At 35.6% G+C, this 20,041-nt stretch overlaps 1 protein-coding gene across 3 annotated transcripts in view; it reads left to right on the forward strand.

Moving 5' to 3' along the window:
• The window catches only part of ATRNL1 (attractin like 1), a 442,299-nt gene that overhangs the window by 83,617 nt on the left and 338,641 nt on the right, over window positions 1-20,041 (forward strand). For all 3 annotated transcript variants that reach the window (XM_083866025.1, XM_083866026.1, XM_083866027.1), the window contains exons 10-13: window positions 1,815-1,969; window positions 10,908-10,992; window positions 12,608-12,816; window positions 15,024-15,142. In XM_083866025.1, coding sequence (XP_083722151.1) covers window positions 1,815-1,969; window positions 10,908-10,992; window positions 12,608-12,816; window positions 15,024-15,142 — 568 coding nt within the window. The remainder of the gene's footprint in view (window positions 1-1,814; window positions 1,970-10,907; window positions 10,993-12,607; window positions 12,817-15,023; window positions 15,143-20,041) is intronic.

Consider the following 20,041-nt stretch of genomic DNA (forward strand, 5'->3'; position numbering starts at 1 on the left):
TTAGTGTAAATTAGGCAATAGGGCTGTAGAAAACTGGACAAATACAGAAAGGTATCTGTAGTCCTAATGGACAAAAATAACCTGTGTTTAGGGTATTCTTTCAATTCATAGCAGCAGAGTTCCTCCATTGCCAGTTGAAAATAACTTTAAAATAATATCTTGTTCTACTTCCATGTAACTCTGATTTTCCGTGTTGCTAACTGATGAGTTGAACCCAAATACCTCATTTATCTGGGGGTACCATAAGTATCCTGTATCAAGCCAATTTGTGGTTAGAAAAACACACTAATGTGGTGCTCTGTTTCAAAGTATGTTAATCAGAAATACACAAGAGGAAAGCAAGTTGCTTAATAGGAGAAAAAAAGAAAAAAAGAGGGTCGAAAGCAGAAGCACCTGCGTGGGTATGTAAGTGGATTGAAGGAATTGTCACATTTTTGAGCAATAAAAAGCTCATTTATTTTCATTAAGTCTTTGATATTTCTTTTGATGTTACTTTCCAGGGCTAGGGGGGAATTTATTTCAATAATAATATGAGAATTCAGGTTTGATGCTTTCCTTTCAACTTGTTTAAACATGTAATCTTTTATCACTTAAAATATTTCAAGTTTGTTGATTGCTTTATGCTGTAATGTAGAAAAATGAGATGTACTTTAAACCCTCTTCCTCGAATGTGGTGATGATGATGATGATGTAAAAGTACTGAACAAATGTTATGAGAGTGATTTAAGAGAGGTGAAATTATTCAATCATAAAGAAAGATTGTTGAGTCAGTGTGTTACAGGAAACGAATGACAAACAGTTAATTGTAGATTTGAGCAGTGTGTAGTAACATAAATGAAAATGGGAGTCTAAACTTGTAAACTTAGATTACTGAGACAATGGAAGGTTATTAGGAGAATGTAAAAAGGTATTTTGTACTGGTGATCTAATCAGCTCTTCACAAACATGTCCACAGCTGGTCTGCTTAACTAATTCATCTGGCAAAATCCACAAATGGTTACTCTCTTCCTTGGTAAGATTTATTTGCTGGGATTGAATCAAGTTTGTATTCTGTTCTTTCTCCTGGCCCCACATCTGCCACTTTGAAACTGTGGCATTGATAGCTCTTGGCTGCTGTTGGGGCTGTGCCATTGCTCTGGTACAAAGCAGGCCACACACACAGAGGCTGAAGTGAATAGAGACATATCAAAGCCTCAATGTGCCTGGACAGTTGGTTTTTTTAGCACTGAAGTTTGCTATGTTTGAGTTTACTAGTCTGAATAAGTTGATGAAGTAGTGCAAGTGTTTTTATCATACCTAGAATGCCTTCTACCATTTCTTTTCCAGGTCTGAGTGTTCAACTAATTAGGAAAAAACATCTTTTTCTTTTTGCAATATTTAGGATTGTCTAAAGATTATTTGAGCCTTCTAGAGAATTTTTTATTGCATTTCTTGAGCAAAAAACTTAACATGGCTAAGGATATAGGAATAGGAATTAATACTATGAATGAGTTTTCATTCAATTTTCAGTAAAATTTACTATATCAGTAATCATTTCTGAAGAATGTAAACATGTTAAAATTAATTTCAGCCATATTATTTGGCAAGCTGTTTTATTTTAACTAAAAGTGTGATATTTGAAATAAATACATTTTTTTGTACCATGAGAAAATGGATAATCCTAGAAACAATCTGATTAAATGTCATTGTATTTATTGAATAATAGCTGCAGTTTACTATTTTTCTTGTTTAGTGTTGCTTTCATGTACATATTTTCTTGATGCCCATAAACTGTTCTTCATGTGTTAGTATGTATTTGTTCTTATGTTTTGTAGGACTATTTTGAAAGAGAGTGGCTTTGCAAGATACCTTCATTCAGCTGTCTTAATCAATGGAGCTATGCTCATTTTTGGTGGAAACACTCATAATGATACTTCCCTGAGCAATGGTGCAAAGTGTTTTTCTGCTGACTTTCTTGCATATGACATAGGTATGTATTGTACTGTTTTTTTGTCATTTTAGTTTGGTATACCACAATTTTGCTTTCTCAAGTCCAGCTAATGTGATTCTTTAAAGTTTTAATCCCTTTAAAGTTTTAAACACCTTCCAATTATTTATAAATTGTACAGATTTTTGTCCCATTTTGTTTGAAGATCTTTGTGTGTGGGGCAAGGCATAGCAGCATCCAGGCCATTCTCAAGGCCCTGGGTAGTTTTGTAGTATTTTGGCAACACACTTTTAAGGAAGACAAAAAAGGCTCTACATGGCAAGTGGTATTAAGGCTGAGTGGAAGCATGAGGAGCCTTTAGGAGATGATAAAAGGATGTGGTATATTTAATTTCACAAGAGTGTGGCCAAGAGCAGAAAAGATTGTTGTTTGTAAATAAATGATAAGAATGCAGTTTGGAGGAAAACTGATAAGACAGGACTAGGTGGGTGTCAGCTTTCATTCTGATGAGTGGTTCCAACCCTTTGAGCTGTACGCTTAGGGAAAAGCCTCCCTATGGGATTGTGGAGACTATAAATAGAAGAGAATTTAATGAGTCCATATTCTTTTTCCTATCTTGTGCTACTGCTGTTCTTACCATGAATAGTTTTTTCCCTTCTCTGATGTTCATGTCCATATTTTATGCATAGGCTTTAAATATAAATATATAGCTCATATTTGGGCTTTAAATATAATCATACAGCTCACAGCAGGGCCAAAAAGCACAGTCACTTGTCCTGGGAGACAAAAAATGGGAAATGTGTCTGAGCAGACTGGGAAATGGGCTCATGCATGCTCCTGGTGAGAATAGCCTGTGGATATTGCCTGGATCTACTTTTGGCAAGTGTTTATCAGCTGCCTACAGTGGTAGAAGAGGCTGAGACATGATCCTTTTTTTGGGGCTAGTTAATGGCTCTTTATGGCATTCACTGTAGATGTCAATGCAATGTCTTTGCTTTAATACAAAAAATAATGACTGATTTCAGTACATGGAACATATATGGGTTATTTCCTGCCAGTTTTAATGGGTGTGCAAATATACCATATTACATTATTCAAACAAACAGTTGAAGTTTTTTATTATATCCTTGTTTTATGTATTCCATAACTACTTATAGGCATCTGACGGTGTGAGCTATTGATTTTGTTCTCACTTCGGTTTACATGTGGATTTAATTTTTAATGAAACAGAACTTCTTACTCATTTTGGACTATAATATTATTTATTGGTCTACATTTATTTGTAGAATATTTTATTATGTAGAATGTACACTTACAGATCAACAGTGTGAGTCCTAAGATCTGAATTAATGTAACTTTCTGACTTTCACACACCAGTAGTTTTTTATCATCTTTAATGAAAATGTTTTATAGTTCTTTCTTCTTAAGTAGAACAATATTTTGGTTTGTCTAGTAGGTTATAATATTTAATCTGCTGTTTGTATTCTTTTGCAAGCCACATTCTCCATGTATTACGAAACTGATGAAGTACAAAAGAAGTAGATGTAGTAATTACTCTTTGGATGTAGTAATTAATCTTAAAAAATGGAATATATGAAGATTGATTTGATTCAGACGTATTCTTCTGTAATATTTATTTCACCAACTTAGAAACAAATCTCACAGCACACATTAGATAAAGACATATTTTCCAGAAAACTTGAAATGTTTTATTAATAATTAAATAATTACACAATAGGTATATTTCAGAATCTTATTTACTTTGTATCATGAGTTTTTGAACAATGCTTGGAAGGAAAAATATACGATGCTATCAGCATCACATTTCCTAGATACCTTGCAAGTGATGGAGTGTTATGCCTTGTCTTGCAAAAAATGGGTGCTGTCTAGAAACCAGCTGAATCCTGGAGATAGAGCCTGTGCTATTTATGTTCAAGTTGGGCAGGAGAGTACTTTTGATTATCTCTCTCATTATATGTGACAGAGTGCTCTGGATAGATTGCTTCAGCTTTTTATTACCCATGAAAACACTGTTTTTCATATTAATGCGGAATAACTGTTCGTGTGGCTTCATCTCAGTTAAGCTTAGCTTTCTGAAAGGTTGGTTCCTAATGCAGTTTGGTAATCCACACTCCTCTAGTCCAGGCATAGGGATAAGTGTCTCCAGGGAGCAATTCATTTTACCAAGCTTAGGACAGAGTTACCTCTTCCTCCCTGCTTTTTTGAATCTGTCATTGCTCTCTAAGTTCTGAGCTTAGTCTGTAACAGATTTTAGACATTTAGATGTGTCATGAGCCAAGAGGCCAGTTCAGTAATTTGAAACACCTTTTACGTATTTGTTAAAGGTGTAGACACAGAGATGGGGAGACATTATAAAAACTGCTGTGATGCCTCAATTTTCATAATCTGATATTGCTTGATGTATTTACTTATATAGCAGTAAATACATTATGAAAAGACTGCTGCATTAAAAAAAGCTTTAGAAATCTTAGCTTGGTATACATCTGTTTTGCTTTGATATTTGCCCCTGGGTTGCTCTGGAAGCCCCTTAAAGATCCACAGAGGGTCATTCTTGTAGAGGTCAGGTATTTTCCAACTGTGCTGTTATTGCCTCAATAATCTGAAAGAGGAACCTTGGCAGCAGTAACAGTCTTGAATGCTGTGGTTGACCTGCAGTTCCCTAAATGGCATTGGTTAGGGCTTTTCTTTACAAAGGCTCCCATACGCTTAAAACTTACATTTCTGTTCCAATCAGATCTTAGAAAAGTAATTTAGATAATATTTTATGAGTATTCGCATGTAAAATTTGCAGATAAAAACAGATTAATTAGGCAGACAGAATCAGAGTTTAAAATAGATTCTAACTACTAAGACCAGTATTAAAATACAATTAAATAAAAGCTTTTTTTAAAGAGTAAGGATATTTATTTTAGTTTCTGGCCAAATGGTGTAGTTAGTAAATATATCTCTGCATGCCTAAATTCCTTAAGTTTGAGTTTATGAAGTGTTCAATCTCTGTCCTTTTGTTCCACATTTGACAGTTGTTAAAGTGTCTGGATACCCTTGGTATATACAGAGAATTATTGACAGAGAATCTCTGTAAAAGCCCAAACCTGAAATCCTGGGAACATGGCATTTGTTCCTGTGCTTTCTCCTAGTGGTGGTTGGAGTTCTGCATTGTTTGTGGGAGAAGTGCAATAACCCATATGTTTACACTAATAATATACTCCACAGTATTTCTTTTGTTACTATATGGATTTCAGTTTATTATTGTGGATTAAATAGTATGCAAATTCAATTGGTTATGAAAAACAATATTGCATGTGAAGTATTAAGTTTCTTCTAGGGTATTCAAACAAAGCTTTAAAAACATTCTCCTTTTTGGAAAAAAAATTCAAAATTATCGTATGAGATTGACTTTAGTTCCACTTGTAATCAAACATATTGCTTGTATTTTGTAATAAAATGAATTGTTTATTCATAAATTGTTTGCTTGTAGAGTAAATTGTTTCACCTCTAGTCTTTGCCGTTAACAAACTGAAGTAGTTTAAATATCTGTAAATTTTTCCCCCAACATGAACACATCTATTTTTGCAGTTCTCCCTGTTTCTGGAGTTACAAATGGATTATCAGTGTGCCATCACAAAAAGAATATAAAGCAGTGCCTGTGAAAGATTAAGTTTTATGTGTTTCTGAGCACTTAAGTTATAAATGCAGTTTTGGTGCAGTCTGTAACAGCAATTACCTCCATATTGCTGTGCTATTAGAAGAGCAAAGCCATAATAATATAATGCACTAATTGCTCCCTCTAATAGCAAAGCGTAAGGTTGTTGATTTCTTTTATATTGCTTGGGGAGTCACTGTTATGTGTATAGACTCTGTTGTAGATGATAGTTCTACAGTTTAAATTCGATTCATGCTGTTTTGAACATACTTGCTGTTGTGTTTTCCTGAGAGTAAGGAGATTTTTATTATCTGATTAAAGAAAAATATTTATGCAGTGTGGAAAGACTCAGAAAATAAGTTTTCTGCTATTAGATAACTTTCATGATATTTCAGTTGTGTGTGTTTAATTGTCCAGAGTCATAAATGAGAACTGGACAGAAGTATAATGGTGTTGGTATGTTGTGAACCAGCATTACTGCTTTTACCAAAGGAAAATGAATGTAGTGATTATTAGAAATATGTAAAGAGAAAATAGAAGCATAAACTGGCATTGGATTCTGTGTAGCACATAAGGTTACACTGCGGTGTTACAGAGTGTGATTGAGCAGAATAAATACATTGGCATTTCAAATCTATTTAAATAGTTTGAAATTCAGAAATTATTTGATAAATGTAAGCATAAAGTAGGTGATGTCATATATGTTTTCCTAAAACAAAGCTCTGAATGCCGTAAGAGGTTGTCACTAAATCAGGCTGCCAGTGCCAAAATACGAATGTGATCCTAGAGGTGAAGTATGGAACATTGGTTGTCTCTTTTTTAAAGAATGTCCTAACAACTTTTGCTTCCTATTTTTAACAATACTATTTTCTTCTATTATTTTCTTTCCCTCTGTTCAATCACATTTTGGTAAGCCAAATCTTATTTAATTTTTTAAAATCAAATTCTACATTCAAGTATTTTAGTGTCACAGCAATGTTGATTAGAAATTATTTGGTTGTTTTCTGTTAGTGTTTTTTTTGTTTGTTTGTTTGTTTTTTTTTTTTTTTTTTTTTTTTTTTTTTCCTGTAAAATCTTACAGGGAAACCTTCCAGTAGTGTATGAATACTGTTGCAGCATTGAGAACTTTCCTATGAAATGTCCGGGTCATCCTCTCTAATATCACTAATGCAGTGTTGCCAGTAGGTTGTAGATGAGATGTGCTGAGGCCTGACCTGTTGGAGTGAGAGCTCTGGAGGGCAATACCCTGTGCAAAGTTCAAGTGGGGATTTTCTCTGCCTGCATCAGCTGGATGGCTTCAAATCCAGTGCATTTCTGTGGTGTTTCATCACAGAAGTGTGTGTGACTGGCAAGTCACTGTCACAGCCACTTCTGTATCATCTGGTAACTATTTAATCTACACCAGGGAGAAGGATGAAACTTTTTCTTTTAATGTTATAATGTGGTACAGCTTGTTCTTACAGCAGAAGCCTTAGTAACAGAAAGAAAAAACCTTTTATTTCTCCTTGTACTTTTCAGTGGCTAAAAATTCTGCTAATCAGTTTGGAATTAATAGTATTGTTTCTTCATCTGCTGTAGTAACTGGTTCTATCAAAAGCAGAACGTGCTTCCATGTGCTATGTGCTGTACCTGGTTACAGATAGAACAGATAAAACTAATACTGTATCTTCCACTTACTATCAGTACAATGCCTTGAAGGCGTAACATTTTATGGAGAAAATATTTTATTCTTCACAGAGTTTGCCACCATTATTAGACTTAATATAATACACACAACACACAGAATGCTGTAATATTGATAAATCATGTTGTAAATCGTATTACATTTGCCATTTGTCATTTTTTTCTTGGAACGGTACAGTGAAGTCTGGAAATTTGGGTGCACAGAGGTGTTCAAAAGAAGGTTGAAGATGATGGGCAGGGATGAATTCTATTTGATTCTTTATTGGAAAACACCAGTAATCAGTTGTCTAGCTATCTGTATTTTGCATTAATCAACTGTGCAGAGAAACTCTCATCAGGAATTGAAAGCTGAGCAAAAGTATTATTCTTGCACAGTGCTCTGTGCAGTGTTCAGTAGTCACTGAGAAGACTAGGAGGAGATAAGAGGGGAGGCTATTTGTAATAAGCTTCCCTCCCTCTTTTTTCTTGTACTCTATTGAAAAGATCTGCCAGTTTGAAAAATACCGTCAGTAAGAAAGGAATTATTATATCTGCAGCCCTCAGGGGTTCCTCATCTGAAAACCAGCCTTTATTATGGTTTTATGGTCTACCCTTGGTGTTAAATCCCACTTTTTCTAAAATAAATTTCTAAGTACAAGAAAGACTATATATTTATGTTCATAATGTATATGTTTGAAAAAATAAGAAAATTAATGTCAACAATTCCCAAGATCAGATGGAAATTTAGTGTGGATTTCCTAAATTGTTTCCTTTACCATCAAAGGCACACGAGCTTGTGTGTGCTGTGTCTGTTAATGTGCAGTGACTTAACAGCAGCAAGAAGTTGATTTTCAAGTATAACAATAAGATTTTGTTAAAATACTTGCTTTTGGTAGCTTTTAAAATGGAAGTATTTTCTTGAATTAGATTTTTAATTAATGGTCAGACTGTTGATCCCTTTATGCTAATAAATAATATTGCTCTTGGTCTGAGCTTCTTTCATAAGTCAAACACCCTGGAGGCATCAAATGCCAGTGTTATGGATGGATATGGGTCATACACAACTTTTATATTTAATGCTACTCCCAACTTCATCAGAAACTACAATCATAAGCAGATAGTTGGTGTTCTAGTGCTGCAGTCTTTTTGGTTGAAAGTATTTCAGCAACCTCTCTCTGGCTTGGACATACTTACATAAATAGAGAAGGTAAGAAAAGAACAATTGTGAAAGATGAAGTGTATTAATAATTCCATAGTGTTATGATAATATAATCTTAACAGTGATAGTGGCAGAAGGTAGAATTGAGAAAGAAGTAAGAATTTTGGGCTGTGTTGCTCCTGTAAGACAGTAAATTAAACTTGCTATACTTTTTTCACACTGCTAATTCCATTCTGAGACCGCCACCTGATTTCAAAATGATTGCTCTTTGAACCATCTGCGTTACTCCAGTAATAATGTGCTTTTAGTTTCTGTTTCCAATTTATGAAGCAGTGTAATTGATTTATTTATCACAGCCAATCTCACACTGGCTCTCTTGATGGGCTATGATTTGGTGGAATCCTGAGCTGATTTAGCAGTGTTGCTGCCATAGCTGTGCCGTCCCAGCCCCTCCTGTGTGCCCAGTCCTTCCTTGTGTGAGCTTGCACCGAGATGCTCCAGCGTGCTTTGCTAACAGGATGCTGACTGCACAAGGTGCTGCTGTCAATAATTTTCTGCTGTGAATAATTTTCTGCGTTAGAAGTGCCAGAACAGCAGCACTGGCATAGTTGAACTGTTCTGACAGTGGGAACAAGATCAGCCTGGAAGACAGTTTGTTCCTCCTGGATTTCCTAACATCCATTTCTGATTTTTTTAAGCTGAGGATTGAGGGGTTATGATCTGAATATTGAGAGATACTCAAATTAAGGTGCAGAAAGACCATATGCCCAAGCCAATAGCACAGATTTTATTTAACAGCAAATGTGAGAGAGAGTGAGAGATGGAAAGAAGCAGGGGAGGGACAAGGAGATTAACAAGACTGAGCAAGAGAGACAGATCTTATTTGCCACAGTGGGAATTTTTGTCTGGATGCATTTCCCAGGATGTGCTATCCAGACTTTGCCAAGACCATAGTCAGTCCCATTCTTTGCTTATCTTCAGGGCCAAGTCTTTCTGTGATCTTAGTAGTGTTTGAGGCAATTCTGATTTCTAAGTCTCTTACAGGAGGGAAGATCACTTTTTTGGGATTTGGTGGTGGTTTTGTTTTTTTGTTTTCTTCTTTTTTTTTTTTTTATTTTTTTTTATTTTAAATTTTGAAATATGTGGTCTGATATTAAGTACATATACCTTCTTTAGATGTGCCTATCATTGGAATCTTACAGGTGAATGAACTCAGTACTATTATGTAAAACCTCTCTTGCATTAGGACTTCGGAAACAGCTTTCAGGTGTTTTCCCAACAGTCCTGCTGTCTGCCAGCAACCTTTTCTAATTGTTGATCTTTTTAGGACACTTATGCTTCCTTGTGTTACTAACTAACTCTGACTCTGCAGCTTCTTCAGGCAGTACTCTATCCACTTGTCTGTAATATGGAGAGTGTGGTGAGCAAACAGATACTTCTTTTTTTTTCTTAGTGTCCAAGTTGAGAGCTTTACCTCTGACTTAAAATGAAGTGTTTGTATGTATAAATAAAGCCATGCTTTTATTTGGAATAAATTGGAGAGGCCTCTTTCCCTTCAACTCCTTTTTGACTGGGATGTAATCCTTATCTTTGTGTGTATGGCAGATTTTTTTTTTAATGAGAAAACTTTCATATTAGGGTTATAGTTTTCCTGAAACCTTGCCCTATCTGTCTCCAAAATGTGTAATGATGATAAATTCTACGAAAGTTCTGCTTGCTCTGTAGAAAAGTACTTTCCGTACTCTACTTTATAGGGTTTTCCTTGAAGTTTCAACCTGTAGGTGCTCTCTATTTCTATTACTGTGGGATTTGAATATATGAAGTCAGTAAAGTTTAAGTAGGAAATAATGAAGAAAGGAGTAATTGTTCTAAAGAACTAAAACCCTAGTTAGGAAATAAAAATTAAACCACACCAAAACTACATTTGTGTACAGCAGTTCTAAAAGGAATGTGCTTGAATAATTAATTTGTTGTGGTGATCCTGATACAACATTCCTCTCAAGTATGTGGAAAGTAATTAGTAGCATACTTAAATCAAGATAACAAAAGGCAATGAGATGGGTTGCACAGCTGGAGGAGTGATATTTTATCTTAAAACACTTAAGAAAAGAACCAAGTTCACTGCCACAGATAGTCCATGAAGTAATTATAAATTGAAACTCTTTAGCTAATTTGAGAGTGTGTAAACATGAAGGCAATGTTACTGATCCCTTGATAACAATGATGGCAGGGCTTGTTGCTGTGCGTGTTGAAACTGGCTGTGAATGCAGACAACTGTACATGTAATAAAGTGACTCTTCTATGAATGTCCTGTGGTCTTGATAAATGTTAACATAGATCAGTGTTGCTGAAAGGTTCTTGGAGCATCCACTCCAAAATGCATCTAAAAGGAGTAACCTGTTGATTTATCCTTGAGTAGTTAAAATATACTTCACATGTATTTTGCTGAAAACTTTTCAAATTATTTGATATATGCTTGGTGTTTTGCCTTTCAGCTTGTGATGAATGGAAGATTTTACCAAAACCTAATCTGCATCGAGATGTCAACAGATTTGGTCACACTGCTGTTGTCAGTAATGGGTAAATGAAGTGTCTCTTAAATTTTCCTTGCCATTTTTCTGTAGGAATAAAACATAGCAGAAATCACACTTAAATGAAATATGGTTCAATAACAGAACTGATGTAACTTATTAAAAGGAAAAGTAGTGCTCATCAGGTAATCAGTACAGCTAATCCCCAATCTGCCAGGCTGTGGGATGTGTTCAGTGATATTTTAGGTGAATGTTGCAGCGTACTGAGGTGTTTTCTCAGTATTGAGGGCTACACTGAATTTGGTACTTGGTACCAGCTATAACCCTCACTTAGGTGTGATGGGAGAAATCTTTTTCTCTTTGCAGTATGCTATAATTCTTCATTCTTCTACAATCGTAAAATAACCATGTAACTCAAATTTGCTGGGGAAAAGGGAAGATTTTGATGATACTGATACAGTTATCATCTTTACCACCTGAAGGATAAAAAGCCTGCCAGCAGCTAGATGGTATTAAGTTGAAAAAGTTGTAGGAAACAACTTGTCAGGTTTAAAGAAACATGTCTTGTTTACTTGTCTCAGCTTTTGTTTTGCTGGTTGCCAACAGGCCTAGTATCTGAAGTTGCAGTGCTATAGATCATTCTACTTCTTCTACATTATTCATTACACTAATAAAATCACTACTTAAGTATTTGTGGGCAACTTACGGATTCTCTGTATAAGGATCCTGTATAAGTCAGAAATGAGGTAATGAGTAACGCTGCAAATAAGTGTGATACCTTTTAACAAAAATAGCACTAAATTGTAAGTATGTACACAGAGCACTTGACATTAATCAATGAACAGGTTTATTTATTAAGACAAAATTGCTTGGAATTAATGAATTCAGCAACTGAGAGTTTTTCATTATGATTTGTGTGTTTTATGCCGTCCAAGCCATGTCTGATACTTTGAGAACTGTCACTTAGTATGAATTACATTCAAAATGCCTTTTTTTTTTTTTTTTTTTTTTTTTTTTAAAAGAACTTGGTATTTTTGCTACGGTTTTTGGTACCAAAACAGTGCAATACAAGACACTCTCCAGATTTCTCGTATTGGTAACTCTGTGATTAATTCTGTTTAAGGAGTATATAATACAACAGATACAGAGGTTTTCTGTTACTGTATTTTACCTGAGACTGTTCTTAGTTTTAATGAGAAGGGTGAGGACTCAGGTTTAGTCTTTTGTTTCCATGTCAGCAGCTACAGCACCAGAAATGTTACCAAAAAGGAATATCCATCTTGCCAATTGTTGCTGCCTGTCTTGAAAAGAATGTTCTTGTTTTCTGCAGGCCCATATTTCATGCTCTGTTCTCAATATCTAACTGCAAAAATGAGTGCAAAGCTCTTCATTTTTTTCCCCCAGACATTTAGAATATGCCACTCCATAATACATACAGCACAGGGAGCTTTCAACAATTTTTTTGCTAGTCTCAACTTCTATGGAGAAATAAATTGAAAAAGTAATCAATAAAGGTGCCACTGATAGAGTCTTTATTAGAGAAAGAATAAGATTTTTTTAAAAATAATAATACTATGTGAGTTTTAAATTGTATATCAAGACAGATAGAAATCAAGAAAATGTGTCTCCAGTAACAGTTAAATTTCCTTGCTTTTTCCCAATAGGTCCATGTATATATTTGGGGGTTTTTCAAGTGTTCTGCTGAATGACATCCTCGTGTACAAGCCTCCCAACTGTGAAGCATTCAGAGATGAAGAGCTGTGCAAAAATGCCCGTCCAGGAATCAGGTGTCTGTGGAACAAGAAACATTGTGAATCTTGGGAATCTGGACATGCTAACAATATCCTTAGAGCAAAATGTCCCAAGAAAACAGGTAAGTGAATTCTAGCCAGGTTTGTAATGCAGTGTAGGAGATGGGGATGGGCAACCCACAAAGAAGTAACCATGTGGAAGTGGTGACTGGAATGTTAAGTGTTCCCCTGTGAGAATACCCAGAACAAGAGACAGATGGAGTATTTTTTAAAAGAATCATTCAGTTGTGGAATCTTTTGTATTTTACATGCAGGGAAGTAGATGCAAAAGAGAACAGGTTTAAGGTGCTAAGGGAGAGCAGAACAGCAGTGAGAGTACAAACGGGCACTGCAAGTGATGCCTGGTGTTGTGGGCATACGGCACTCCCATACCTGTATGTACCAGTAAGAGAGGAAAGCATCACTGCTTCAAGCAGTTTCATTACCTATGAAACAGGAGCATTTTTACAGAAGAATATAGTACAGGCACAGCTGGAAAAGAACCTGAGGAAAACAAGCCCTTTGCAGTGTGTCAGATGGGTTCAAGTTTGTCATATGAATTTCTCTGTGGCATTGTGATGGCTGTATTGTATGAAACAGCAATTTACTGTTATGAATAACTGTTCCAACCTATTCCTAAGCATTTTGGCTTGTCACAAATAAATTGCTTGTGAAAGTGTTGTTCTTTTATGTCACATGAACAGAATATTTATCCATGCTACACCTGCTATTTTTTTCTGTGCATCTTTCCTTTCAGCACAGTGTGTAAAATTGCTTCCCAAACTTTGGCTGTGTGCTGTGTGTACAAAGTGCCATACAATTAAACTGCCAGTCTGTGTTTAATGTTTGTTGAAAAGTTACTAGCACTGCTATTAATCAGCACTTCCAGACATTTTATTTTTCTGATAGCTTTTACTTGTTTCTAGACTGGCTATAACATCACAAACTCAGGAAAAAAAGAAGGTACATAATATAACAAAGACATTATCCAGGTACAGTTTTCTGGAAAATGGCTTTTGTACCATTTCAGAACTTTGAGATCTACAGTCTAGAACGTTTCATCTATATAGAAAAAGAAAAAATCTTGTGGCATTAAATTCAAAAGTAATACAGATAAAAGTGGATCTTATAAAAAGCTGATCATAGCAACAGGTGTTTATAAAAGCCAAACAAAACAAAGCATAGACAAGCTTTGAAGGAAAATAAAAAAATTGGAGCAGTTTCTAAAGTACAAGTGGTGCAGCGGAAATAAAGTACAGCTCAACTTGGAAGAGATGAGGTCTGTATAATTCCAGTTCTGAAGAAGTTGTGTGAACAGCACTTTTTCATGCTGTCAAATTCTTCCTGTTCCAGGTGGTAATTTTTTGCCAAAAGCCAATTTTTCATAAATTCTTTTATATTTTTGGCTCAGTTGTTACCTGCTTGAGACTATCATCTGAGACACTGCTCATGGTCAATATTAAAGGACAAGCAGAAATTTTAGTGGTTTTCAAAAGACCGATTCTGGGATGACAGGACTTCCCTGGCAAGAGAATCTTTTAAGCTTGCATGAACCTGAAACTAAAGGAGCCAAACCAAACAGGAATTAAACATGGTAATCACTGTAGGAGATGGTACAAATTCTCCTATTTTGCATCATGGTGATTTTTAAAACCTTTGCTTCCTTTAAACAGAAGTAATAATTTGCATCCTAAATGATTTTACATAACATAAATTTTAGTCCAAGTCGCATTATTAAGAATATAACATTGACTCTTTTTCAAATACTTTTCATAGATAAAGAACAGAGCTTTAACTTACCAGTTATTATTAGGTTTATAAATTAATTTAAAAAGATTTAAAAGGTCCATGTGTTGCTCATATCTGTCTTAGATAGTTTTATTTACTACTGTTATAGTGTCTTCATGCATAGCCATCTAATATTTTTATAGAATCCGACATTTGAAGAGATCTTTCTTCCATGTTAAAAGAGTGAAGGAGAAATAATTGAAAGAAGTTTTTCATACTCCTAACTTTTGCATTGTGCTAGAAGAGCTTGCATACTGTAAATCAGTGAATATTCCTTTAGTTGATACGAGACTTACGAACCTTCAAATACAGTCGCTACTAAAGGAATTTTTAAAGCAGCAAATCCTATTAACCGAATAGAATTAATTTCCTACAGTAGCTTAAACCCTTATGAATGGCTAGAGTTCAAATGAAGGATGTAACAGAAAGGGCTCCGAGGAAGTGTTTAAAATGTGGCGTTTTTCTCCTCGTGGGGGCCGTTTCTGCTGGGTGTGTGTGGCAGCTGCTGCAGACGACAGATGTTACCGCTACGCCGATTGCGCCAGCTGCACCGCCAACACCAACGGCTGCCAGTGGTGCGACGACAAGAAGTGCATCTCAGCCAACAGTAACTGCAGCATGGTGAGTCCTCATAGATCTGAGCATGTTACCAGTACTTTTCCAGGTTTAGTAGACTAGTAGTTGCTGGTTTTCAACACAAGCAAACTTGTTTGCCAGGCTTTTGAACTAAAAATGTTGCAGAAGGCAGAGTTGGACTGCAGAAAAAAAAATAAATAAAGGTAAAACAAGTATTCTTGAGGATTGTGTTGCCTACTATATATTTCTTAAGACAAATACTACTATCCTCTAATTAATGACATTCAAAAAGTCACAGTCATTATTAACTGAGATTTTGTGCATATGTGGTATACAGTAGGCAGGCAGAAACCATGGAATCCCATCAAGGTTGCCGTTTGGTTTTTTCCCTTTCAAACAGGACCAGGCCAGTCTCATTAGTCATGGTCTTCTGATCATTGATCACCAGAGAAATGGTTTTCTTTGTAATGGAGTCACTTGTCATCTCATTAAAGGAATATCAGCTTCTGTAACCATGAGGTCCACCGCCTTGTGATGATTTGTTTCTGATCTTTTAAAGTACAAGCAATCAGATCACATAGATTCATGCAGGTTTATAGTTTTTCCTTTCTAATATTGCCTAGTGCCATGTTTTATACTTTATGTTGTTGTTCACCAGCTGCTGCATCTCTTGCTTGTTCATTTGATTTTTGTCAAGCTTATAATAGTATTTCAGCTTTATAAATTTTGCCTCCTAATGCTTTTCAGCCATCCACAGACACCTGGCTGTACTCGAGTTCAAAATCCTTTCTTTATACACTTTCATTAGTAAAAGTATCTGGCTTTCTGGCTTGAACCTGATGCAAATCAATCTTATTCTCCAGACAAATTAAGGTGTGAATTGGATTGACTGTGACTCAAATCTCGCCCGTTCAGAGTGAGCACAGCCAGCTCTAATCACTGGCATTTGTAGCAAGTCACTACTAATAAAAGCAATGCAGACACAAATTCATCAGTAGCCGTGTTATAAGTCTGTCAGAGGATTTCACATTCCAGGCACTAATGGTTGGTTTCCTTTGTGATCTTCAAGGGCCCTTCTTTTCCTGACACTTTGTTCTCTATTAGGTGCTAATTTTCTAACCCTGATTTTCAGCCCTTGAACAAGGAATAGTTGCTAAGGAGCAGACCATCTTCATTTCTAATAAATGATCCCTAATAAATGTGGAGCACTAGGTATTTTAGCACAAGCTTCTTGGTTCAGTGTCCTTCTTTGACAACCTTTCATGACTAAGATTGTCAGCTTAATTAGTAAATGACGCACTGGTCTGCTCTGTATCATTTCCTGTCTTTTATTCAGGGTTTGAAGTGGATGGCAAAGGCTGTTAGTGTAGTTACTGAAGAATGGGGTAGCAAAAATTATCAAAATGATTTCTGGAAAGAGATGCTATCAGAAATGGAAGGTGGCTGTTGCAAAATTAGTCTGTTGGCTGTGAGATGATGCAGGCAGACTTTTGCAGCTTCGATATAAACCCACCAAAATAGCATCAGCAGAATGGCACCATGTGGAAAACCAGAATGGATCAGGCTGATTATCCATTTTCATAGACTGCTACTTCTTGACTAGGCCCACAAATGAAAATGTTGTGACAGCACTGTGATGGTAATATGGGATAACAAGCTGTAGACTTAGGAACATCAGAGGGAGCTGTACAAATGCTTTGATTTATAACTTAGATTGTAGAACTGCAGGTGAAACACAAGTAATATTTTAGAATCTGCTGCTGTTGCCTCATGGAAACTGGCCAGTTTACTAAAGATATGCTGTCAGCCAGTTTGGCATTGCCCTCATGGTCACAGATATCTGCAAAGCAGTGGCTACTCTGCTGATTGGAAGGCCTATAAACTATGAACATTTCCCTGAAATAACTCTAGCTGGACAGATGGACTTCATGAGTAGTGCTAATACATTGATGATGCACCTAGATCTGCCTGTGCTCACCCTCTGATATGAGCCAGCCCATTACAGGACACTGTATTCCCCTACTCTGCAGACTTGTGCATCATCAAGGTATAGGCCATATAGATAATTTATATCATACTCATATCTCATGTCATTGCCTGGTTGATCTGTATCTGCTTAATATGTTTATGAAACTGTATTCACTCTCTATGTCTGCACATAAAATGCTTTATCTAACATCCTATGAAAATGATACTCTCTTGCTGCTGATCACATTGTGCAGAAAACTGACTGTATTTTGTAACAGAAACAAGTCTTTACCAAAAAAAGGAAAAGAAAAAGAAAAAAGAAAAGGCTTTGTGGGAGAGATTAATTTAATTTTGGATTGATCCACCTTTACAAGGTGTCATTTTTCATATAGTACAATGGAAGAGTAAGCTCCTTCATGAAGGCAAAATCTTCTTGTACTTTACCAAATAAAATACCAAATAAAATGGTAAATAGCTGGAGGGGGCTGACTGATTGCAACAGAATACAGTTTTCTTTACTGAGGAAGACCAGAGAGAGATTGAATTTCAGAGGAAAAAATTTACTTTGTCAATTTTATTCAATTTCTGAAGAGCAAAAAAGAATTGATGAAGTAGCCTTAAAGAGAGCCTTATGTATGTTGAGGCACAGACAAATTGTTTTATTTCTGCCTCCACCTTGTATTGCGTTTTTGAAAAAGCTGTTGCCTTCAAAAGCTCCAAGGGGGGCACATTCCTACAACAGGAAAATGTTTCCTCTCTGACTGAGAGGAACATGCCCTTACTGCCAGGAGCAGGCTCTGAATTTCTTGTGTGTTGGTCTCCACACGTGCAATACAATAAAGCCCCAGTCGATGACAGTTACCTAAATACAGATTGCAGTGTGATTTAAAAGTGTTCTTTATCTGAGTGTGGCAACATAAAACAAACATTGTCAAATCAATGAAGGGGATGATAAAGAACATCTGAGGAAATGGGATACTAGAGGAGGCTTCAAAGAGACCTATAGTCCTACATTAGTAAATATTTTTACGCAGTGGCTTAAAGACAAGAATCCTTTTTTTTTTTTTTTTTTTTTTGTAATGTTTGCGTTGCTTCCAGAAATCTCCTTTCACAATGGTAGTCCTTGGATGATACACTAATACCAATAATAGTACTCATGGCAATCTGCCTACATTTAAGGAATGCAAAGAATAGTCAAGAGGAAACCTATAAAGTAGTAGAAGGAAATATGAATAGAATCAATAGAATCAAATTTATCTTGGAGGAAATAAAGAAAATTTATGAGTAAGAAGTAACCACTAGCAAGTTTTGGGAGTAGCTTCAGGAAAATAATAGCAAATCTATAAATTAATAATTTACATTTACACTCAGCAAACTAGACAAGGTTATACTGTTAACCTGAAAAATCCAGGAGGAGGAGAAAGGTACATAATTTAATAGCAATTTCTGAAATTCTAAGATAAACTACTGTAGTATTTTCATTCTCCAGTAAATATTCAGAAAATCAGTGTAGTTCATAAGTCTGTCTATATACTACTATATCAGGATCAGTGCTTAAAAAAAATCTAAGTAAATCAGACATGAGGGAGGCTTTATACGTAACATGATTTACTCATGCTTTGGTGTGTAAACATTATAAATATCCTACAGCAATATAGAAGTTCTGTAACAGATGGACTGTCATCTTTCTGAATTTCATTGGGTTTGGTAGTTTAAGTTATAACCTTAATATTGTGTTAATATGAATTACCTATTGGATTCACATCTACATTGAACTAATGAGATTTTCAGGCAAGCAGTGTTTAAATTGGATTTAAGGGAAATAAATGCTGGGAATAAGGGAATACAACAAAGAACATTATTATAGAACAGTCACTAGTACTTTGAATTTTATTTTAAACATTAAATAACCACCACACAACAAGCTTCATGATTAGAAAGTAATAGAGCAAATATCTCAGCTTAGGTGGAAAATTGTAATCTGTATAATACCACTGAAGAGCAGATACTTTAAAAAAGAAATCTGAATGCTTAAGGGTATGTCAAAATGAAGTGTTAAAAGTGAGTATTAGTTGAGGTCTTGTAAATGAGCAGATGGTGGTTACTTGTGCTCTAAAATTCACTTTAAAGTATCTCTCAGGCAGTTTTGTGAATATGTTTCATGACTGAGTGAAAATAAACATGGGTTTGCATCAAAGATATTTTTTTTGTGCTTTACTGTTGTATGCATTTTTGGCCTAGATAGACAGTCTGTTACTTGCTGGCATTGCCTTTGGCTGTTTCATGTTGTGGTGTAGATGCCTGCACCTAGACCTGATTCTCTGGTCATTTTTGCTTCACAGTAGCCTTTCCTACAGAACAGAAAGAAGTCAGGACCTCTTAAAATAAACTTACTGGTGGGCATCTGATCCAATAAAGGCAATAAAATAAAATAAAATAAAATAAAATGCCTCAACAGCAGTGTTGTGCAGCAGAAATGAAGCTGGTTCTGTATAAGATTGAGAATTCATTTTCACAAATGCATTATTTCAGAACTTTAAAAAAACAGAAATGGAAGGAGACAGCTTTTCTTCCACCTGCTCTATCACTGCCATATTCCAGTACCAACCACTGTGTGACTTACTGTCATGCAATCCCTTTATAAGTTGTTTAATCATACTCCAGGAGACTATTAGAAAGGAAAGCAACCAACTTTGTCAATAAATGATACACTTGCTATCTAAGTGCAGTCCATTTTTGCTGCCATGTATTAATTTAATCTTCTGTTGTTTAAGAGAGACAAGACTTGTTAGGATTTGACAAGAGAGACTCTCAGGGGTCCCTTCCAATCTCAGCTGTTCTGTGAGTGTAAAGCTGTCTTGCATTAGGTCTGACTTTTAATTATTGCCTTGAAATTAAGTTGGTAGAGAAAGCCTTATAGGTGAGCTGATGAATTGGCTGAGGATTTAGGGCTGTTCGTTAAATAAGGTATCAATA

Source organism: Zosterops lateralis (assembly GCF_965231275.1).
Source record: "Zosterops lateralis genome assembly, chromosome: 8".
Lineage (NCBI taxonomy): Eukaryota > Metazoa > Chordata > Aves > Passeriformes > Zosteropidae > Zosterops > Zosterops lateralis.